The sequence below is a fragment of the Silurus meridionalis genome, chromosome 29 (genome assembly GCF_014805685.1).
Source record: "Silurus meridionalis isolate SWU-2019-XX chromosome 29, ASM1480568v1, whole genome shotgun sequence".
Taxonomy (NCBI): domain Eukaryota; kingdom Metazoa; phylum Chordata; class Actinopteri; order Siluriformes; family Siluridae; genus Silurus; species Silurus meridionalis.
This window is the reverse complement of record NC_060912.1, coordinates 6,489,313-6,514,161: the sequence shown is the minus strand read 5'-3', so window position 1 is coordinate 6,514,161 and position 24,849 is coordinate 6,489,313. Positions and strand designations below refer to the sequence as shown.

The window sequence follows — 24,849 nt, the reverse complement described above, 5'->3', positions numbered from 1 at the left end:
ACAGATACGTGAGTGATAACAGCATTGTTTAAGAGGGTGCAGAAGCAGAAGGTCTGCTTGTCAGTGCTCAGACCATACACCATAACAACAGTTTGCATGTCATGTCCGTCCCAGAAGGAAGACTCTTTTGAAGCTTGCTCATAAAAAAGCCAGCAAACAGTTTGCTGAAGATGACCTGCCCAAGAGTATTAATTACTGGATCCATGTGCCTAGAAACTTGTGTCTTTCTTACAGTCAAGCATGGTGGTGGTAGCATCATGGTCTGGGGCTACATGAGTGCTGCTGGTACTGGGGAGCTGCGGTTCATAAGGAAAAACATGGATTTCAACATGTACTGTGACATATTGAATCAGAACATTATGCCCTTCGTTTCAGAAACTGGGCTGAACGGCAGTTTTCCAACATAATAACGATCCTAAACACACGGCCAAGATAACAACTTCCTTGCTGAAGGTTAATGTAATGAAGTGGCCAAGTATGTTTTTAGACCTGAACCCTATTGAACACCTGTCAGACATCCTCAAGTGGAAGGTGGAGAAGCGCCATGTGTCTAACATCCAGCAGCTCCGTGATCTCATAATGGAGAAGTGGAAGAGGTTCCCAGCAACAACCTGTGCAGTTCTGGTTGTGGCACAGGAGGATTAAGGTAATGCTGGATAACGATGGCGCTCACACAAAATACAAACACATTGGACACAGTTTTGTCATGTTCACTTATCATGTACTCACTTTTGTTGCCAGCTACTTAGACTACTTAATGTCTGTATGTTGAGTTATTTTCAGGAGACAGTAAATCTGTACTGCTATGCAGACTGCAGATTGACTACTCTAAAATATATTCCAGTTTCATTTCTATAGTATTGTCCCTTGAGAAATGTAAGGGGTGTACTCACTTTTGGAGATACTGTATAGATAGATAGACAGAATAAAATAGCCTTTATTTGTCACATATACATTACAGCACAGTGAAATTTGTTCTTTGCATATCCCAGTTTGCATAGAAGCTGGGTTTAAAGTGCAGGGTCGGCCATGATACATGGCCATAATACAGAGGGTTAAGGGCCCTGCTCAAGGGCCCAAGAGTGGCTGCTTGGTGATACCGGGGCTTGAACCCCCAACCTACCGATCAGTAACCTGAAGCACCTTAACCACTGAACTACACCACAGACAGACAGACGCATAAAGACACAGACAGACAGACAGACAGACAGACAGACAGACAGACAGACAGACAGATAGATAGATAGATAGATAGATAGATAGATAGATAGATAGATAGATAGATAGATAGATAGTAAAAAATGAATGTATGCAACATGCTTTCTTCGTTTACTCTTCATTTATACTGGGAGTAGCCATGTTGATTTGATGTAATTTGCTGGATAACTTAAAAAAGCCAACAGCAAGTTACAGAGTATGAACTCATGATGTTTTCTTAGCGGCAGTAATACTGCTTTTGGAAATGTAAAATACAAGATGAACACACATTTCAAATGTACAGCAGTAGATCAGCTTCATGGATGAGACTTCAAACGCAAATACTTTTGTCCACAAAACTCTACAAATATTTTTAAAAGTATGGCAGAAAGATTTATATGTGTACCATGTAAGAGACTTAAACAGTTTTGGGAATCCATCATCCAGAAAAAACTGTGCATAATTAATATAAAATATACATAAATCATTCAATAGTCATTCGCTACAAAGGTTGAGATAGAAGTAACAGATATGAGTAAATTTTTTTTATTCCTTTGTCCACGACATCATTTCACTGCATTAAGATTAAGAGATTTTCGCATGGAATTGCCTTTGTGGTTTGCGTGTGTAATAAAAATTCTCCATTGTACTTCTGATACCACATTTTATAAACACTGCTTCATTCAGGACTCACAAAATATACATCTTGACATGTTTTTTTTTCTAACAAGTAAAATACAGACGAGTAATTAAAGACCAAAGTCTTATTAGTGATTTAATTTCATTGGCTATTTTAAAAAATGAATCTAATGTGGAGCATTTGGAAATACTCAAACACAATTAGGTTTAATTCCCATATAATTCCACATCAACTTTTGCTGTAATTAACGTACCTAGTGCCTCGGTCAGCCATTTTTTTTTATCCTCCAGTTTGGACATGCCTGACCATGCCTGAATTCCAATACTTTTTGTCCTGCTTGACCCTGACAAGTCCATGTTTCCACTTGTGAAGTAAGACAGGTTTAATCACTTTAAGCAGATGAATCACCCTGTGTAATACTTGCCAACAAGCTCTCCAGGATAGCCAAAGCCATTTTAAAACCAGGAACTAATAATATGTTTGTACCCATAGTCTTCCCAGAGCATGATAGACATATACGAGTACCGGTTTCAGTTTTCAGAGAGTTTAGAATGTGATTCGATTTGGAATCATGGCCTCAATTGTGCAAGTGATCCATCCTAGCAAAGGTCAGTCAACCTACTGCTTCACTTGCCTGGAACCATGGGAGGTTAATGTTGTTATTTAAACAGCAATAAACGTATTTGCTATCTGACTACCATGTGCACATAATATTTGCATAAGCCAGTAAAGTCTTTCAGGCCGTTGATCCCTGGAATAAATCCTTTTCGGCTTAAGATGTCTAAGTGTCTAAGGATGGTGGATGACACTAAACATTGTGAATGACAAAAAGGAAAAAAAAAGAAACAAGATGTTATAAAAGGTTATTGTCTTTTTTCTCCGTCGTTCGTTCCTTTGTGCCTGTTCCTGAAGTCGTGTCGTTATATGCAGCGCTGTTCTCTACTTGGTCAAGGTGGTTAATGGCAACACTCTCGAAAGCACTCCTCATGATGGGGTGCTCTTCTAATACCTCATTAAAGCTGTCCACGCTGAGAGAATAGAGTCTGCAGTAGGTGTCGGCTTTGACGCTGGCAGTACGACGTCCACTGGTCAGCAAACAAATCTCTGAGAAACGCAATGGACTCTTCAATAAAGAATAAAGAAATCATGAGCAAAAACATGTTCCCCAAAACAAGTGAAAGCAGTGCTCACCTCCAAAGTAGCAGCCATCGCTGAGCTTCTTTTCCTTCTTGTTCCGGGTGATGACAGTGACACAGCCATGCTGGATGAAGTACATTTTACGGCCCAGTGTGCCCTCACGGATAATGACATCGCCTGGCAAGAAGACCTCGAACCTCAACTTAGTCAGGAGCACAGTGACGAAGTGTGGATCACCGTTGCCGAACAGTGGCATGTTTGCTACCAGTTCACGGCAATTGAAGCTCACTATATCCTGTGAAGAAGGTGTAGGATGAAAATTGAAACCAGGTCAGGATTTTATAATAAAAAAATTAAAAAACACTGGTGGACAGTAACAAAGTAAATGTACTTAAGTAGCTTGTTCGCTACTTAAATAAGTATTTCCATTTTCCTTTTTTACTTTAAATTCACTACATTTCGAAGTCGAATATTTGACTCTTTTTTTCGACTACATTTTGCGAAATCGGTCGTTCCTTTTTTATTTACGAGTGGATAAAACCCACCAATCAGGAGATCAAGCAGAACATTTACAGAATAAATGATGGAAGAAACTTCTGACTCAAACTCACCACAACATCTGTGGTCTTATTTGCATGATTTTCCTTTTTGAATCGTTTGAAAAGAAGCTTTTGGGTTCATTAACATTTTAATAACATTTAATTTTAACATTTTACATAAACTGAGTTGATTAAGCAAAGAGTCTTGTGATAAAATGATAATAGGAACATTATAGCCATAATAAATCATAGTGCTTTGGATACTTAAGTACATTTGAAGGCAAATACTTTTGTACTTTTACTCAAGTGAAAGTTTAAACAGGGCACTTTTACTTTAACTGGAGTCATATTTCACGGAGTAAATCTCTAACTCAAGTACGTCAACTATGAGGACACAATGTTCACTTTCTGCATAATATATTACACCTACTAACAGGTACCATGATGAAGAGATAATCAGTGTTAATCACTTCAACAGTCGTAATGTTACAATGTCATATTGTTATGTGTCTTCTTTTTATACTGTTGCAATCTGTCAAACTGGATTTCTAGCCTTAAGAAGAACCAGCAAATTTATCTGGATTCTTTTGGGGGTCTGATGTAAAAATGTAAACTTCAAAAAACATGGCAGCTGCTACTCTAGTGTGAATATACGTACAAAGGTTTCAGGTCCACCATGACTCTGTCCAAGATAAAACATGTTCAGAAGAAGAATGAATGAAGGAATACACCTTTTGGAAGTTTGGTGAAATTGAGGCAATTTTGGCAATGTTCGTGAAACTGGATATGTCCAACCAACATTATAGCCTTTTGTAAAAATATAATCTAGACATAACAACCTCTTTAAGCGGGTCACTAAGCTCTCCCAGAATGCTGTCCTCATCAAAGATCTTCCCCTGGAACCGGTGCTCATAATAGTCATGAATTCTTTGTCGCAATTCAGCAGGCAGCTTATGAAAGGACATGTATTGCTCCACTTGCTTGTACTGTGAAAGACGACAAAGAGAGGAAATTATAACAGACAGAGACACATAACTGAAGCCATAGCTTTATAGGTGTTCATTTTCAAGCAATCTGATGTTAATTAATAAGCTTAGTATGGCATTAAAGTTGTTTAACATTACACAATAAGGGCATAGTAAAAATATAGAGAGATATACACAAGTACCTTTTCTTGGTACTGGCGATGTGAAGCATCGAGTGAATGCACCAGGTTGGTCGCATGGCCCAGGAACATGGCGTAACAAGTGGCACCTACAATCATACTCATCATGGTGAGCCAGACGTCAGTCATTCTCTCAGGAGCTTGGGCACCGTATCCAATGCACAGCATATGGCTCATGGCCATGAAGAGAGCGTATGAGTACTGTTCCTCCCAAGTGGCATTCTGACAACAGGAAGTAATAACGACAATGGAATTGGTGATCGCTAAGAAATTCAATTGTTAGTAACTGCGATGCTTTTTGTTTCTAATAAAGAACCTTCCCTGTATTGCAAACCCATGGGGATCCCAAGTGGCACAACCAAACAACAATAATTGAAGTTCAAAAAATATTCTATTTAATTTGTTTTTCATAGTTGCAATTTTAAAGAGCTTGACAGAAATCTATATATGGACTTATTTGCTTCCGTAATATGTCAGACAGAGGTGAGAGTGAGACAACATGAAGAAAGAAAAAACTGTGAGAGGAACCAGATTCAATTTTTTCTTCTTGGAGACACAGAATTTGAGACAAGCAATGCAAAATCTCCATACAGCAAACATCTGCAATCTTTGAATCATGGTTTCATTTAATAAAAGCTCTACCTGTCAGTCAAAGCAACACTAACCGATACTACTATCTGGTTTCAGTTGTCTCAGATATAGTATATCCTATCCCCTGCCCTTTCCATAGTTAGTGGGTTATCCTGTGTTGAGGGAAAACTAGGTATTCGACTGAAATTTGTGTCTGCATTTTGGAGAAAATGAAGTAAAAGTCAGTTAACTTCCTCACCACCATGTTGATTTTAGAGACCCAGCAGTCTCTGGGGAAATCCTGGAGCATGGGCACCATGAACTGAAGACAGCCATCCCAGTGACACAGAAGAAGCATCATCCCTATCAAGTTGACTATTCGGATCACAGCACTTGCCAGGTCATATGTCATGTGAAAGATCTAAAAGAATGGGGCCAAATGAGAGTTAAATAATGATTCTGCTTTCTTATGAATATAATTAATAGCCATCATTTGCATCTTCTACCAGATATACAAAAGAAATTCTAACCCCATGGTGTCTGACAAGCTGTAACTATAATATGATATAATACATTTGTATACCTCTTCCCATTGGTGAATGTAACGAATAAGCCTGGACAGACGAAGTAACCTAAGCAGACTGAGGATCTTGGTGAAACGGACGATTCTCAATGCCCTAGCGGTGCGATAGACTTCTGCTGACTCCAGCCGAGCCTCCAGGTCCACAGCTAAGAAAATATAATCCACTGGAATGGAAGAGATGAAATCCACAAGAAACCAGCCCTGTAGATAGCGGTGTCGGATCACCTTTGGGTCGAGGATGATATGCGAGTTATCGTCTTCCAGGATTCCTGTGCGGAAGTTTAAGATCAGGTCAGTCAGGAACAGGGTATCGGAGGCCATGTTGAACATAATCCATGGCACTGTGTCCTGATCCTCGAAGAAAGTGATGCACCATGGCAGGATGACCAAGTTGCTTATCATCAGAAACAGCATTACCAAGTCCCAGTAGAATCTTGAGGTGAGAAAGAGAGAACAGTAGGCATATATTATTGTCTGTCTTTCACACTGTTATCTGTTAAAGATTTAGCTTCTCTAACTCATGACACATATATACGTACACTTGTCATTCACAGTCACATGTTAGGACAGTGCTGTTGTACACATCTAAATATATGTGGATTCAATGTATGATCAAAAAAATTTTGATCAAATACATGGTCTCTGCTAATGTGTAATGTGTAATGTGTAATGTGTTTTACCAAGTGTCAACGAAATAAACAACTGTACCTTTAACTCCACTATATTTTAATTGACAACCACCATTACAAATACATTTTGTACGACGTCTTTTTCTACCATGGCTTGTTTATTCTGCAGAAGAGATGACATCTCCATCAACATGGTAGTGAATGTACCAGATTCAATTTCTCTTTCTGCGCCAGATGAAGCTACTCAACATGAAGGCAAATTAAAATCTTGCCGAATGCCTGTTGAAGAGGCTGGTGTGTTGTTGGTTAATGCAGTGTTGAGGTGTACATTTAGATTTGTATTTTAGGAAATAATTAAGAAAGAAAATCAGGTCTTTTTGGCTTTTCACTAACGTGCCTTGGTGCAGGACAAGTGCATCTTTGAGCCTACGCTCGATTTGAGTCAAATACTCAAGTACAGTTAAAATCAGATACTCTGAAACTTGTGCTTAAGTCACATTGGAATTAGTGATATTGGATTAGTTATATTGCAATGGAGTAAGATTTGCAGTAAGATATCTATACTTTTACTCAAGTATGATTTTCAGGTGCTCTTTACATCTCTGCTTCACAGTAGCTGTCCTTTAAGAATATATTTACAGAGACAATGAAATTACCAGGACTTCTTTGTTAGAAAAGCCTGAATTCATGTAAAATTGAAATATGTGCATAAATAATTTCTTTTCCGTTTCCAACCTGACACGTTACACAGTACATTTACATCAATCAGGCATAACATTATTATGCTTTGAGAATGTTGATGAAGAAGTATAGAGAAGGTCAGAAGGAGTTTGTGTGTGTTTGTGTTTGTGGATTTAGAAAGAGCATACAACAGGGTGCCGATAGAGGAGTTGTAGAATTGTCACCAGTGAAATGTGCAGTAGGAACGACAGACTGGTTCAAGGTTGAATTTTGACCGCATCAAGGATCGGCTCTGAGCCCTTTCTTGTTTGCAGTGGTGATCGACAGGTTGACAAACGAGGTTAGACAGGAGCCTCCGTGGACTATGGTGTTTGTGGATGATATTGTGAGTTGTGGTGAGAGTAGGGAGTAGGTTGAGAAGAGCCTGGAGAGGTGGAGGTACAGTTGTGTTCAAAATTATTCAACCCCCACTGAAATTGATTGTTTTGGTCGGTTTGACATTGATTATGATCATTCAGTCATCCTGCTTACAATTAAATCAAAGAGGCACGTGTAGGTCAGACAAATATAACATAACATTTATAATGAAATAACCACAAATGTCTTTTCTGAGCTCACATCATTATCAGTTTTATTCAACCCCCAAGTGACATTCAATCTTAGTACTTAGTACAACATCCTTTTACAGTTATAACAGCTTTTAAACGTGAAGCATAGCTTGACACAAGTGTCTTGCAGCGATCTACGGGTATCTTCGCCCATTCATCATGGGCAAAAGCCTCCAGTTCAGTCACATTCTTAGGCTTGCGCACTGCAACTGCTTTCTTTAAGTCCCACCAGAGGTTCTCAATCGGATTTAAGTCTGGTGACTGCGATGGCCACTTCAAAATGTTCCAGCCTTTAATCTGCAACCATGCTCTAGTGGACTTGGAGGTATGCTTGGGATCATTGTCCTGTTGAAAGGTCCAACGTCTTCCAAGCCTCAGGTTTGTGACGGACTGCATCACATTGTCATCCAATATCTCCTGGTACTGAAGAGAATTCATGGTACCTTGCACACGCTGAAGCTTCCCAGTACCTGCAGAAGCAAAACAGCCCCAAAGCATGATTGACCCCCCGCCATGCTTCACAGTAGGCAAGGTGTTCTTTTCTTCATAGGCCTTGTTCTTCCTCCTCCAAACATAGCGTTGATCCATGGGCCCAAACAGTTCTAATTTTGTTTCATCAGTCCACAGAACACTATCCCAAAACTTCTGTGGTTTGTCCACATGACTTTTGGCATACTGCAGTCGACTCTTCTTATTCTTTGGGGACAGCAAGGGGGTGCGCCTGGGAGTTCTGGCATGGAGGCCTTCATTACGCAGGGTGCGCCGTATTGTCTGAGCAGAAACTTCAGTACCCACATCTGACAAATCTTTTCTCAGTTCCTCAGCAGTCACACGGGGACTTTTCTCCACTCTACGCTTCAGGTAGCGCACAGCAGTCGAAGTCAGCATCTTCTTTCTGCCACGACCAGGTAGCGTTTCAACAGTGCCCTTTGCCTTGAATTTGCGAATGATGCTTCCTATGGTGTCTCTTGGTATGTTTAACATCTTTGCAATCTTCTTATAGCCATTGCCCTTCCTGTGAAGAGTAATCACCTGTTCTCTTGTCTTCCTGGACCATTCTCTTGACCTCACCATGTTTGTAACCACACCAGTAAATGTCTAGAAGGAGCTGAGTATCACAGTCATTTTAAAGCTGCCTAATTGGTGCTTATTAGGCTTTATTGCTGCTCCCTGATTTCCACAGGTGTTTTCAATACCTGATTGAAAACACTTCATTGAACCTCTGTTCTTCAGAGTGGTAGTCTTTAAGGGGTTGAATAATTATGTCAATGAAGAATTCACAAAAGAAACATTTACTACTGTATTACAAAACTAATTGATGTCATTTTAGTTGCATATGGTTCTTTAAGAAGTCCTTGTAGGATTTCATTCTGAATACAATTACAAATGTACACTAAATTCCCTAAAACCATTTACAGCATTGGGGGTTGAATAATTTTGAACACAACTGTATGTGCTGGAGAGAAGGGGAATGAAAGTCAGGAGTAAGATAGAGTACATGTGTGTGAATGAGAGGACAGTGAAGTGGTGCAGTTGCAGGGAAAAGAGGTGGAGTCAACAGTGCAAAGTAATGGAGTGTGTGTTAGAGAAATGAAGAAAAGAGTGCAAGCAGGGTGTGGGTGGGTGGGTGGAGAAGAGTGATAGAAGGAGTGATTTGTGATAGAAGAGTATCTGTAAGAGTGAAAGGGAAAGTTTATAGGACTGTGATGAGTCCTGAGATGTTGTATGGTTTAGAGACAGTGGCACTGAGTAAAAGACAAAAGTAAAAGAGGTAAAGCTGGAGGTAGCAGAGCTGAAAATGTTGAGGTTTTCTTGGGAGTGACGACGATGGACAGGATTAGAAATGAGTTTATTAGAGGGACAGCGCATGTAGGACGTTTTGTAGACAAGGTAATGGGAAGGGGAGATTGAGATGGTTTAGACATGTGCAGAGGAGGGACCTGGGTTATATCAGTAGGAGAATGCTGAGGATGGAGCCACCAGGAAGGAGGAAAAGAGGAGGCCAAGGAGGAGGTTTATGGATGTGGTGAGGGAAGACATGCAGGTAGTTGGTTTGAAAGAGGCAGATGTAGAGGACAGAGGGGTATGGGGACGGATGATCCGCTGTGGCGACCTCTAATGGGAGAAGCCGAAAGAAGAAGAAGAAGGTATAACATTACTACATTACAACATTATGAGTGGTGAAGTGAACAACTCTTCATCATGGCACCTAGGGTTGGGCAAAGATACATTAAAATGTATTTTAATATAAAATATAAAATAATTTAATTTAAAAATAAAATATTATAACAAATATAACAAATATTAGAATTTAGGTTTTAAATGTAGGTCAGTGTTTCTGATAGTGTTTTCAAGGCTTTGCTCGCCCTGACCGCCCACCACTGGTGTTTAGTAACGAAGGGCTACTTTACATCAGTAACACTGACTCAATGACAAACAAGTCATTCATAAGAAGACGACTGATGGCACCTGCATTCATAGTAACTAATATATAACAAATTAATCATTTGATTGTTAATCATACATATAATAATAATATATCTTGTGTCAAGCAGTCATTCATGCAATTGAATCATGATCCTACTAAACAGCTACTTCAATTAGGGTACAATAATCAGCAACCAGATATTTATTTATTAATCATTGGACACCTATTTGAAAGCTGGCAGCCTGCACATTTCTTACCTTCACCACCTTCTTCCATATAGATCAATTTTCTGTTCTGATCTAAACAAGTCTGCTCAAACTACTGAGTAGGCACCAATTAGAGGCCGCATTTTTATTTTCACATCATGTAGTCATGTATATATATATATATATATATATATATATATATATATATATATATATATATATATACAGTGGAACCCGGTTATGTCGATGTCCTAGGGGATCGCCAAAAAGCATCGAGGTAACCGATGATCGAGATAAACGAAAATCAAAATGGCGGCAATATATTAACGTGCTTGAAATTTCTTTATGTACATGATGTGCGTTAATAAATGAGAATGTGCATGCACGTGTTTTTGAAGGGTTTTTTTACACAACAGCGTTGCCGCGATTTATTTGATGAAGGCATGCTATAAAAATACATACAGTACACGTTTATCTGTCAGGACCTGCCATCTACCTGCCACGCCCCCTTCGGCCCCCTTCAGCGTGTCAGGTGCTTTCTCGGGAACTTCCACACTCTTCCACACAGCGTGTCAGAAACTTCCACACTCTCACTCTCCGTTATTGTTGGTATATGTTGGTTTCACGGCGAGAATTTGGCGGTTCCACGTCAAAAACATCGACTTAATAGGGTTGTCGAGTTAACCGAGGGCAAGATAACCGGGTTCCACTGTATATATATATATATATATATATATATATATATATATATATATATATACACATTTCCTGCTATGCCACTACGTACCTCTAGTTAGAACAAATTCTAACTAATTTGTTATTCTAACATCACTCTAACATTATTCTAACATCAAGTATTTTAACAGCAAAAACAGATTTTACAACTTGACCAAAGTGCTTACATGTATAATATACCAGGCATCCATTAAAAAAATTATAGCTTTCAAATCTGCATTGGATGCTTGCTACTGTATTAGTAGCGAGTTCTTGCAGTGTACATCTCTCTCTCAGTGTCAAATCCCTTTATCCATTTATCTGTACTTATACTTCCTGCACACTAATACCCCAGAACATCAACCTGTGTAAGCTCAGTACAGAAAGGTGATTACATTAGAGTGTTATTTATTCTGTTTATTTTAATTCTATTTATTTCAAAATTTCAAAAAAGATCAGGCCAATGCAACCTGCCCACCAAAGTTTACAGATTAATTCATTATTCTTCAACATACACATGGAAAAAATATTGGGAATTCTGACTTTCCCAACAGTTAGTGGATGACTTTGGGCAAAGCATGATTTACATTGGCTGGAGTGGAAGATCCTGAAAGGCCTGCTATAGAGCTCTGACCTCAATCTTATCCTATGAATTAATGTGAACGCTGACTGCACCCCGGGCCTCCTCACCCTACATCTGTACCTGAAAACAATTTTGTTGCTGAATGGGCATAAATCTCCATAGCCACATGCCCAAATCTATTAGTACATCTTTCCAGAAGAGTGGCGATTATTATAACAGCAAATGGGGACTAAATGTGGACAGCATGCTCAAAGAAGAAATCTTTGTGTCCAAAAACCTTTGTCGATATAATGGACATAACTAAAATTAGAATTGGCTTAAATCACAAATTTTTGCCGATTTTGTTTAAAAATGTGTTCCGCAAAAGTTCCTAGGTGGATAACAGTTCTGCTTCTCATGACAGAGAAATGCTCAGCGTGATGGATATAGCTGTTTTAATAGTTTTTTCTAATCCACTTTACCCTTTCACATCTAGGGTTAGGGTTAGGGTTAGGGTTAGGGGTTAGGGTTAGGGTTGTTTCTTGTGCACCCCTTCCGCAATTTCCATATATTATACTATAGTGTGGAAAAAAGTCTTGAGTCTTTTTGAAATGGTGTAAAGAATAATTGTTACAAATTAAAAAAGAATGACAAATATTTCTACTTTAAAATGCACTTCAATGTTCAATGTTTTTTGACTTAAGAATCCCAAATTCAAAATAAATATACATAACAAATAATCTATAGCAAAGCTTGTTCTAAAAAAAAAAAAAAAGACTTTTGCACAGTACTGTATTATCTTGTTATAAATAAGACCTCTGAAATGGTTTTATACACCGTGTTTCACATATTTTGCATTAGTCAATCTATGTTCTGCTGCTGTAGCTCATCACTACATATCTGGTGCTATTAGAGATAACAGAGCCTTATTATCATCTCTGAATATTCTCCTCACATTGTATTGGGAATTGTTACAGGACCCCCACTACTTAGGAACTCCTCCAGGTGTTCTTCTATTTGGGTGCCCCCTGAGCCAAGGTGCTGGCTGATCGGAGGGGTTTCGGTGGTATTCCTCGGTCAGAGAAGGATCCAACATTACTCCTCTTGGTCGTATCCCTCCTAATCAACCAAATATTGAAGTCTTCTCTTTTACGTTGTGAACTTTTCTACATGGTAGCATTAGTTTGATATTGTGTGTGAATAGCTAAACCATCTTGCATAGTGGGGGTTGACAAAAAGGTTGGAACACATGGATTAAGAGTTGCCTGGCTGACTCTTAAGGCGTATAAAAGCTTTTTTAAAAAAATGGTCCACTGCTCCCAGTATGGCGGTGGGTCCCTGTGATGAAGCCTACTGAAATGTAGGACCATGGTTGCAAAGGGATTGGGAGTGGTTCCAACAAGCCATATGGTAGCTAGCATGGGGTATGGGCCTGAGCACAAATGGGGTAAGTGTTACTATCTTTTCATGCCTGTTTATAAGTGACGGCCACCAGAATGCGTTTTGGACAAGGCGAGTAGTGTGGTGGATCCCTGGGTGTCCAGTGTCAAGTGAGGGGTAGATCTATTCAAGGACTCTGGGGCGTAGTTCAACGGGGACGTACTGCTTGTCATGTGGGCAGTTTGGTGGATCGGGTTCATTGTCTTGTGATTGCTCTGCTACTGAGGGTGGCAGGATGGTTCAGGCATCAGTGTTTATTAGCCGTCCTAGGTGCTGCCTGGGCAGTAAGTTACAATGAAGTTGAATCTGGAGTAAAACAAAGCCCACGAGCTTGACAGAAATTCAGTCCCTTTTGCCGTTGTACTCTAGGTTTCGATGGTCGGTGATCACTTGGAATGGGTCTCCACTCCTCCAGTGCCTCCTTAATAAAAAATAGTTCCCAGTTCCCCACATCATAATTGCTTTCCACTGGGGTTAACTTCTGAAAAAAGTACACACATGAGAAGAGTTTTCCTGGGCTGCCATGACGTTGGGACAGTATGCCTTCAATACTGCAGCTGGAGGCATCTACCCCTACTACATGGATGCTAGGGTCTGGGTGTTGCAGGATTGTTTTAGTTCTTCAAATGCTTTCTGAGTGTGAGGAGGTCAATGCAGTTTCTTCGATTTCCATATTATAAGGCAGTTAGTGGGGCTGCCACGGTGCTATAGTTCCTACTAAATGACTGATAAAAGTTTACAAAGCCTAGGAGCTGTTGAAATTCGTTAAAACGCAAGGGTTGTGGCGGTGTTTTGACTGCTTCCACTTTACTTTTGTTCATCTCCACCCACTCTCAGCTGATCACATACCCCAGGAAGGTGGTAGAACTCGTGTGGAACTTGCACTTTTCTGCCTTTACTACGAGTTGTTGCTACAACAGCCTTCCTAGTACTGTGCATACCTGATGGACATGGAGGTCATAGGCCTTAGAGTATAATAGAATGTCAACAATATATACAAAAACAAGAGTTTAGTAGGTTCGAAAAATTTTATTCATGAGGGCTTGGAACACAGCTGGGCACATTTGTCAGGCCATATGGCATTACCTGGTACTCATAGTGTCCCCTTGTGGAATGGACAGTTTTCCATTCATTCCCCTCACTGATCCAGATCAGGTTATATGTGTGGTGGAGGTCTAGTCGGGTGAAATAGTGTGCCTCCCGTAGCTGTTCAAATGCAGCTGGTACTAGCAGAATACCGTATGTCTACCGTATTGTAACAGCTTTCAGGCCACAGTAGTCAATGCAGGGCTTTAGTCCCCAATTCTTCTTCTCCACGAAAAGCTTGGCCACAGTAGAAGCATAGCTGGAGTTGAAGATATAATTGACCTAGAGTTGGAACTAAGACGTCACATGGGTTCATTGCAGGCCATCTTAGCCTGTGGGGTGGGATTCAGGCCTTTGCAGGAACATGACACGAAGGGCAATATTATTTCAACCAATCTAAGCAGCCAGTGTCCGAAATTTTACAGCATACTCAGCAGGCTTAGACCCAGGCTGTGCCAAATACATTTGAGGTTTATTAGAGAAACAGCACAGATAATCCAAATGTAAGGCCAAAACATGGTCAATGGGCAGAGCAACAGTTCAGTACATAAAAAGGCAATCCATGAGGCAAACAAATCCGATAAATCACAAATAGCAGACAAAACGGTGGTCATAAACAATAGCGAGGTCAGTGCCCAATAAAGCAATGAACCATCAATAGAGAAACGGCTCGGAATGCGCTAAAAATACTTAAAATCATAGCATATCATTAGCATGGCTTATGAGGCATAAACACAGGAAGTAACTATTGACCCAGTATTGTTTAGAACTCGAGAGATGGCTCCCTCTGGTGCGGCGGAGTGGAAATTGTATTGGGAATTGTTACATCGAATCAGCAAGTCACTAAGATAAGCTCTTAACTTCATGTATTTTATTGTGGTGATTTTCATATCATAACTGACCAAGTATACAGGTTTTACCAATAAATTGGTCAGTGATTATATAGAAATATATACATATTATATATATTTATATACATCAGTAGGGGACAGAAGAAGGGGTACAGGAAATTGATCCAGGATTCATGATCCATGGTGTGAATTCAACCACGTACACCTCAACACCACAAAGACCATGTACTTCCACAGAAGGCTGGCGTCCTTCAAACTCTGCAAGAAGTTGCTGCAGATGTTCTATCAGACTGTTGTGGCGAGTGCCCTCTTCTATGCGGGCTGATATTCTTCACTGTTCTGCACTGTAATACATACTGTAAACTATGCGCATTAACACTCCGGGTGCTCTTATCTATCTATCTATCTATCTATCTATCTATCTATCTATCTATCTATCTATCTATCTATCTATCTATCTATCTATCTATCATCTTTAAAATAATTGTTCAATTTGATTATTTCTCATTTACACTACAACAAAATCTGAGTAATCCAGCTCATACATTTTAAAATGTCTACACACAAAAGAATTTAACCCCAAAAGTAAAATTTGTATTTCAACCACATGTCATATTTCCATTCAATTAAGTCACATAAATCATGTAAAAGTGAGGATTTAGTTAAGCTTTACCATCACTTTCAGTTAACGTGAGTACATTAAATTAACCGTATGTAAACTGATGAACTGTGATTTAAGCTTGTTTAATACATAAAACTTACTCTTTTCCAAAAACATACTATTACTTTATATAACTACTTTACATTTCCTTAATTCTATTAAATAAATGCTCAAACACATATTGCATATTCAAACATTTATTGTGATGTATTTGCTTCATAATTAAAAAACAAAACAAAAAACAAGCAGCAAGACATAATGCTGTACTTAATTAAGGCAACTGTTTATAAGCTGTGTGCCATCAAGTAACAGGGATCAACAAGGTACCGAATCTGATAATGTAACAAAACTGTAACATTGTTGATCTCTCGTTTTTTCTCTCTCTCTCTTTTTTTTGAACAAAATCAAACTTTTAGATATGTGAGTTTTGGGAGAGACATTATTCCGTCATTTTCTGACTCCACTTTGGGACAATCACTTAAATGCAGTGTTTCAAGTTCCAGATCAGGAGAATTTGCAAAGTGATTACAATACCATAACAATGACATCATAATGTAACTTTAAAAATTTTAATGTTTAACATTACAACGTTACAGTTTTTTTTTTTTGGTATATAAAGATCCCATGGCAAGTTCCTTACCTGAAGTCACTGTATGGGTGGATGATCCAGACTCCAAACGAACGCACTCTCTCCTGCTCAGCTGCGACTCCTTTGGTGCTGCCGAACATGCGCAGGGAATGCTTGTTGACTCCGGGTTGTAACATAGAGCTCAGTTGCTTGTGGAGGAAAGTAGACTGCTCACTGGACTCGCACTCCTCCATGTTAGGAGCCAGCATGGAGGTCCCTGGAGCCGGGACGCCCGTGGTCAGGCCTTCGCCCTCCACTGTCACCTCTGTGGGTTTCATGTTAAACTCGGCTGGGCCAGCTCTCTCGTGGTAATTACTAACAAGACTTAGTAGCCTCCGGTTCAGATCTCCTCCAGCTCCAGCCCCAGGAGCGTTTGCTGAGGACAGAGAGGAGGAGCGCCAAGCAGAGAAGGAAAACCTGCCACGAGCTCTGGAGTCCCCATTTGGAGGAGGAAAGTTCTCACTGCCTGCTGCTCCACATGAGCGCTCCATTACAATATTTTTTTTTGTAGCCTGGTTTGAACAAGAACTCAACAGAGAAACCTAAAAAAAAAGAGCCTGTTGAGATCAAAATCATTGATAAAGTGACTGCTTGAGTAGAAATAAGTTTCTCATCCTCTCCATAGTGCACACAATAGGAAGGAGAAAATCCACAGGGTGGAGTGTAATCTGCTTGTCAGAGGTTACCTTTCTCTCTGTGAGTGACAGTGTAGGACACAGTCTCTGTGTAGCTCTTGGTACCTTTTAAAACGTTTGGTCTCTATCTGTGTAACTCATTTTCAAATGTTACAACGTGATTAATTCTGTATTTCCTGTGAAATTGAAATATTTATAAACTTTATTAGCCAGTTTTTAAAAATGGTCTGCTCCAGAAGACACACTCCTGAGATTAGGAGCGTCTGACTCACCTGCGCTTTTAAACCAGATGGTAGTAGAGTGTGTACACTGGTGATTTCCATCTGGTAGTTATTATGGATTCTATGAAATGCTCGCCAAGCACATTCTATAAATGACCTCGATTTTAATTCTTGAATTTGCTTTTATTTATTTGTGTTTAATACTTAAATAAAATCCCAGCTTTCTACATCTGATCTTTCTTCGATATGCAAAGATATAATTTCCTTGAATCAAGAAAGTGTTCTAAAAAAATAAAATAAATAAAAATAGAACCATTATAACATTTTATACCATATGTTTTACTTAAACAATATAAATGAATTGTTTTTTATATATAAATGCTTATGATTTTTCAGGATTGTTTTGTACCACTCTCCTGCCCTTCAGCAAACAACTTGCCTCCTGCTACAGACACATATTTCAGATTTTGACTCACCACAATAAGCACCTGCTGCTACTGCACCCGTGTTATGTTTTCATGCAGTTGAGTCACTTAACCTTCATGCAGGGATCCTTCATGCAGAGCCTCTACCACTGTGAAGGATCCCTTTTACCCCTACAAAAGTCTGTACGAATTATCAGGATCCACACTACAGGGTTCTGCCACAGCTTCACCCCCCAAGCTGTCAGAGCCCTGAACTCCCCAGTGCCACCCATGACCTTGCCTTCACCTTCTGAGGACATTAGGTTTTTTTGTTTTTTTGTTTTTTAAAGCAGCTTCACAGAAATCAACAGTTAAGGTGAATGATGTGTATTTATCCCTGATGAGCAGCCGTGGTGACTGTGGTGAAGGAAAAACTCCCTTAGATGTTATGAGGAAGAAACCTTGAGAGGAACCAGACTCAAAAGGGAAACCCATCCTCATTTGGGTGACATCAAGAGTGTGATCATAAATCTTTCAACAATACAGAACACTGGAGAGTGAGAACTAACATGAGCACTGGAGTATAAGATTATAAGTAATGTTCTTTCTACAGTCTTATACAGTCTTTGGTATAAAACTAGGAGCTACTGAGCTCAACATTTGTGATCATCACAGATCCAGCATCAGCTTCTCCATGCCAGAGCCTTTAAACACTCCAGGAGGTTCAATGTCAAAACTCCACACATGTAGTGGGATCCAATTGGCAGATACTGAGAAATTAACGTAGCTGCTGTTCATGATATTAACAGCACAAGTTGATAATGTGCATGTGATCATATGTTCTGGAGCACAAGGTTATGATGTGAGACGTGTTATGTGTAGGTTTTGCTAAAAAGATATAGTCATTAATGGTCACTAAAACACACTTGCACTCTTTACTGTAAAAAATGCACTTGGACATTGTAGCACATCTGCACTCAGGGACTTTACAATAGACATCCGGTCATCACCTCTGACTGTGCAATTGCACTTTACTTTACCCTTGTACTTACATTACGCGTTGCACGTCTACCTCATATTAATCACACTTTATCATGTTTACTCTTAGTTTATGTTTAATGTCTAGAAGACCACTTCTAGATAGATTAACTGGGTGTATCTGGGTCCCTCTGGTTTCTGCTGTTTCTTTGCTAATGGCACTGCTGGATATCCTTTTATGTTGATGGGGAGTAAACATGATTTGTTTTTTATTCCCTACAGTTTTCTTGTTCGACCAATACAACAGTCCTCATCATTTTTCGTGCTTCTTCAAAATAGCTTGAACAGCACATCTTGAGACCCCAGTCTGCTTTGAAATCTTTGTCAGAGAGAGACCTGAACTACCTTGTGTCTTGATGTGCTCAGTCTTGCCCTGTTGGCTAACAGTACCTTTGGCGGTCATTGGTAACCCGGGCCTCGACCGATCCGGTATAAAAGTCTGATTTGTGATCCGCATGTTTGATTTGGCACATGTTTTACACTGGATGCCCTTCTTAACTCAACCCTCCCCATTTATCCGGGCTTGGGACCGGCACTAAGAGTGCACTGGCTTGTGCAACCCTAATGGCTGGGTTACTTTACAGCATTTTCACAACTGTCTAAAACATATATACTTATGTATTATAATATATTATAATATATATATATATATATATATATATATATATAGTGTCTTACAAAATTGTTGAACTGCTACTTATGTAGTGATAAATCCAGGGAATACCCAGAACTTTGGCTATCAAGTGCTGTTTTCTAGTGACTCAACAGGCTGTAATAAATGCAGATACTAAAGACAACAACAAGATTTCTGGGACATCATAAAAGTGTTTTGCAGCCCACTAACAACAGGACAATCACAAGACTTCCCTGTTCTGCTGACGGAAACATCTCCCATGTTTTGTTCTCCCTCTAGTGGACAATCTGGAACGTATGTCCAAGAGCACAATGAAGATCCTCCATCCTCCAGATGTAGTTTTCCCAATCTAATGATTGATCTAAATCATTCAAATGCACGTTTAACACTTGGAACTCAAGACTTTTTGTCATGAACTTCTAAGAAAGCAAGCCACACAAGAGGTAAAGGATTGGGGTCCACACGGTCCGCCCTGGGGGATTCAACCCGACCATGTAGTGTCCAATTACTTATGCTTCATGTCATCTCTTTATAGTGGTTATTTACTAGCCTGGATGTTATTTCTATATATAGTTTAACTTAAACCCATCTCATTACCAAAGGTCCACTTTAAAATCGGAATCATTTTGGTTTTAAAAACAGTTTTATTGATTTATTTATTTATTTCAGAATGAATGATTTGACTGACACATTTACATTTTGTTTCTGTAAGAGGTGCAGGATATTATGGAGGAACATGATTTTGCTGCTTTTATTACATGACTTTACACTGCTCTGCACTTGGCGCTGTGGGTTTAAAAGACCGGACGCTGTCCATATCGAGACTGAGTCCCTGGAAGGCACCAAAGAGCGAGTCGTCTTTTTTCTGGGACGATTTGGTTTTGAAGTGCTTCCTGTCCTGTGGGGTCTGAAAAAAAGCACAATGGGGGGAAAAAAAGGTTCTTATTTGTTTCTTTGTAAATTAGATTTAAAGAATTATCTTACAATCAGTACATGGAGGAAACATCTGCACTCTCACCTTGCTGTAATGTTGTGGGTTCCTGAAATGGGCCTTCAAAACAGTTCTTTCTGCCTTCTTCTGTGCTAACACCCCCTGTCTCAGTTTCCTGCACGGAGATGCATGTCTGAGCATTATTACCTTCAGGGTTTATGGGAAAACTTGTCAAAGACTGGGTTTACATTTTTTAAAAGCTTTAAGGCAATAATTGTGTGGGGGAAAAAAGACAAGCACACCCCATAATCTTGTGGAACATCTTCCCAAAAGAATGGAGGATATTATAACAGCAAATGGGGATTAAATATGGAATGGAGATGTTCAGAAAAGCACATACAAAAGCCTCTTGATTGGTGTAACAGGTGGAGAAGTGGTTTAATGTGAGAATGTACTTGGAAGGAGGTGGTAATGGATGAGTTTGAGGGATCACTAATAACAAGGTACTTAGAAACAGAGGGAAAAAAAAACAAAGCCATACAAAAAACAGTGATGTTTGCATTTTCTCTGATGCTTGTGGTTTATGTGCATTCTGCTCTGTTCATGATGTCATCCTTCAGAGCTTTTCAGCGGTACTTGCCTTTCTCTGTGTAGCTCTGCTTGGTAGGCTCTGATCCAGGACGAGTCGTAAGTGATGTGCGAGTGACAGCAAGGTGCACTCTTCCTCCTCACAGCCTTCTCTTTTTCGCCAAATCCATCCTTCCACCCTGAGACACAGCTGGCCAGGGATTTCTTAACTATGGCGTCCATTTTCTCAACACTGGCAGGGATTTTCTTTCTTCTGTCCATGCAAATAAAGCTAAAGCTCAACTCACGATCTGAAAAACACAATGAGAACAAACTACTTCACTTCAGGACAAAAGACGGCATGTTCTACTGGCAGACTGCACATATTTCTCAGGTGATTTATCTCCACGTTGCGATCTTTTCCCTCACATTGCAGTTCTAAAATATTTGTGTCATTTTCTCCTTTGCAATATCAGAAGAATTCGTTCATTTCTAATGCCGCTCAGGTGCTTGTTCCATCCCTGATCACTTCAGCACTGACCTTTTGCAGCTTTCTCCTACAAGCTCTACCTCTAAAAAAACATTTTACTTCTTAGCTTGATCCAGAAAGCAGCCCCATGACCTTCTTAAATTCTCCCATCCCACTGCAATGCTTCATCCAGTTTTTTTCTTGATGCTCACCTACAAAACCAAAATTGGACCAGAACCTGTCTACCTCAGCACTTATTTCACCCTGTACTGCATCACACTGTCCTTCATCCTGAACCACTGCTCAAATGCTCCCACCATATCTCCAGGTACAAGGAAGACATGCACCCAGTGATCAATGAAGTACATAAACCAGGTAAAAGTGCTTCCTTTTAACTTTTACTTGAGCAAAATGACAAAAGTATTTGCCTCCAAAGTACTGTGATTTATCATGTCTACAATGTTCTATTGTCATTTTTGTCAAAAGACTTTCGCTTAATCAACTCAAAAAGTTTATGCTCTAAAATACTCTTAGTGCATCAACCTATTAATAGAATGATATAAATTAATGACCAGTTACGTTTTTTCCACTAATACATGAAAAGAAACAGCTGACTTCGCAAAATTGAGTAAGTAAAACATTCGATTTTGAAATGCAGTGAAGTTAAAGTCTAACCAAATGGAAATTCTTCAGTACGCGAAAAACCTAGTACCAAATTAGATTTATTGCATTACTGTCCCACACTGCTGGCATCTAAATGGTGGAACGAATTTCCACTTGGTGTCCGAATAGCCTTAAACAGACAAAAAAAAACAGACTGACTGCACAGACTGACAGTAGTCATTCATTGTCCTTTTGCCTCAGCATCAGACTTCGAAACACTTTTGTAGGTTGATCTGGATAAGAGTGTACACCAAACACCATAACTGAGCAGATAATAAGTCCATATTCATGAACAGCAGACACCAGAGGTTGCACTGAAGAAGTTTCATTACCAGAGGCTAAAAAAATGTCATTAGAACATGTTTTAATGGCATTCTAGAACACCCAAATAACTGCTCTTTACAATATAACGAACAATTCCAGATCATAATCTTTACCTACCTCGTACCTGTTGTCTGTATTAGTCACAATCACATCCAGAGTGCTTCCCCAGGCTTCAAAAGTCTTAAGTGTCACGTTTTTTGAACGCCGATGACTAATTCCTAAACAACATAATACCCTGTAATCTCATTAGCCCAAGCAGAGAAGAGTAAACAAGTGAGGATCAAAACGAGTTCAGTTCCTGAGCACTGAACAATGTTTATCACAAGGAAGTGCTTGATGAGTTAAGTTTATTTCTATAGGCGCTTTTCACAGACATTGTCTCAAAGCAGCTTTACAATAATTAACAGTTAAGGTGAACGATTTGTATTTATCTCTAATGAGCAGTCGTGGAGATTGTGGCATGGAAAAACTCCCTTAGATGTTATGAGGAAGAAACCTTGAGAGGAACCAGACTCAAAAGGGGAACCCATCCTCATTTGGATGACATCAAGAGTGTGATTATATTCTTTAAACAACACAGAACACTGGAGAGTGAGATTATTATTAATGTCCTTCCTACAGTCGAATACATTCAGTGGACCAGGAGCTACTGAGCAACTTATAAAATAGCGCAACATTTGCGATCATCATTGATCCAACACCAGCTTCTCAATGCCAGAGCCTTTGAACACCTTTGAAGGCTCTTCAGTGATTGGGAGAACAGCCAGTGAACTTTGGTATATAATCATGAACATGATCTATGATTTTGGTTATACAGTCCATCAATGTGTGGAGGTTTTATAGGGACTAATAACAACATACACTATATGGACAAAAGTTTGCAGACACCTGGCTTTAAGGATCGTATGTGCTTTTGGAACATTCCCATTCCACATTTAGTCCCCATTTGCCATTATAATAACCTCCAATCTTCTGGGAAGATGTTTGACTAGATTTTGTAGTGCGCTTGTGGAGATTTGTGTTGATTCAGACACAAGGGTATTAGTAAAAGCAGGTACTGATGTAGGTGAGGGTGAGGGTGAGGAGGCCTGGGGGTGCGGTCAGCATTCACATTCATACCAAAGGTGTTCAATAGGGTTTATAAATCTCAAATCTTTCGCTCTAACTGATGTAAAGCATTTCTTCATGGAGCCGATTATTTAGAACATGGCCATTGTCATGCTAAAACATGTGAGGGTCTCCTCCTTCGAGTGAAGGAAAATTTTAATGCTACCATAAACAAATACATCCTGTACAATTGTGCACCTTCAATTCTGTGGTAACAGTTTGGGGAAGAACCACATACGGCTGAAAAAGTGTAAGCCAATCATTTTGTCCATTGAAAACAATACCCTAGTGGCGGAAATGTGAAAGACAGGCTCTTTATCTCTATGGTTAAGACCCTGATCTACTAATAATTGTAAGGCTGTTAGTCAAAACACAAGCAATACTAAACTGTTAAAGGTGAACAACTGCTCAACCAAAGAAATGAGATCGCGAGATAAACACAGGACTTTAGAGTAAAGTAGGGATGCATTTCTTTTTTTTGCTTCACTATATTTTAACCTGCAATATCTGACTTTTTACTCCATTACATTTCAAAACATGCCGATCCTCTCACATAAATCGCGTTACTCAAGAGACAGTGCAGTAAAGGTTTTCTTACTGTGCCTCTGTAACGATGGATAAAAACAACACTATAACGCATAAATAAATTTAAACTGATTTTATACACAAATTATTTAAATATAGTATTCTTGGATTCACTTTTGATACCTAAATGCTTCCTCAAATAGAAATGTAAATTAGCACTTTTACCAGAATTTGTATCACTACCCAAGTACAAAGTCACGTGTTTCTCTTAATGCGATTGGCCACTTGAGTGGTCGTCTCTTGCGTGCAGCTGCTGTCAAAGCGACATATGACAGCATTAAGGCGGTGCTGTGGAGTTAAATCTTCCCCATGTCATCACCTTCCATGTGGGGACTAGATAAAGCTTCCTGCAGCTTATTGGATCAATCTGAAAAGGTCATCGAACAGCAATGTTTGTTTTAAGATGTCAGTGAAGAGATCAACTCAGGTTTTGGTAAACGAGAACGTGGAGGGGCTTCCTGGACTATAGCATAATATCCAATAGAACACTAAAGCTGCCATGTTTTTTTCAATTAACCCAAATTATAGCAAAATTGGGATTTTCATACAAAAAAATATGACCATACAATTTTTGTGCCTTCTGAACATCCCATTCTACATTATCTCCATATGCTGTTAGAATAACCTCCACTCTTCTGAGAAGATGCTCCACTAGATTTTGGAGTGCACTTGAGATTTGTGAGCATGCAGCCACAAGGGTGTTAGTAAAGTCAGGTACTGATGTGGGTGAGGGGAGGAGGCCTAGGGGTGCAGTTCCAATTAATCAATGAAGGTGTAGATGAAGGAGGTCAGAACACTATAGGAGGCCACTTAAGATCCACTCCAACTCAAGATCATTATATTTTCATGGAACAGGCTTTGTGCACTTTGACATGTCATAACAGGTTTGAGTCTCCTCTGCCAAATGAAGGGAAATTGTAATGCTAATTAATCCATAGGCATCTTA

The 24,849-nt window shown here is 39.5% G+C and overlaps 2 protein-coding genes across 3 annotated transcripts; both read right to left on the bottom strand.

The window, feature by feature from the left end:
* Window positions 1-1,222: 1,222 nt before the first annotated feature.
* hcn3 (hyperpolarization activated cyclic nucleotide-gated potassium channel 3) lies at window positions 1,223-16,970 on the bottom strand. The gene is made up of 7 exons (XM_046844376.1): window positions 16,338-16,970; window positions 5,832-6,264; window positions 5,508-5,669; window positions 4,682-4,900; window positions 4,353-4,499; window positions 3,029-3,269; window positions 1,223-2,941 (listed from the first exon to the last, which is right to left on the bottom strand). Exons 1-7 carry the CDS (start codon window positions 16,814-16,816, stop codon window positions 2,691-2,693), a joined length of 1,932 nt encoding a protein of 643 aa, XP_046700332.1. The 5' UTR covers window positions 16,817-16,970; the 3' UTR covers window positions 1,223-2,690.
* Window positions 16,971-19,890: 2,920 nt separating this feature from the next.
* si:ch211-81a5.8 (uncharacterized protein LOC560648 homolog) lies at window positions 19,891-22,517 on the bottom strand. 2 transcript variants are annotated; one of them, XM_046844234.1, is made up of 4 exons: window positions 22,336-22,517; window positions 20,829-21,066; window positions 20,276-20,363; window positions 19,891-20,164 (listed from the first exon to the last, which is right to left on the bottom strand). In XM_046844234.1, exons 2-4 carry the CDS (start codon window positions 21,035-21,037, stop codon window positions 20,012-20,014), a joined length of 450 nt encoding a protein of 149 aa, XP_046700190.1. In that variant the 5' UTR covers window positions 21,038-21,066; window positions 22,336-22,517; the 3' UTR covers window positions 19,891-20,011. The 2 variants fall into 2 exon arrangements, with proteins under 2 accessions (XP_046700190.1, XP_046700189.1); XM_046844233.1 differs by having other exon boundaries at window positions 22,329-22,516.
* Between the last annotated feature and the right edge of the window lie 2,332 nt (window positions 22,518-24,849).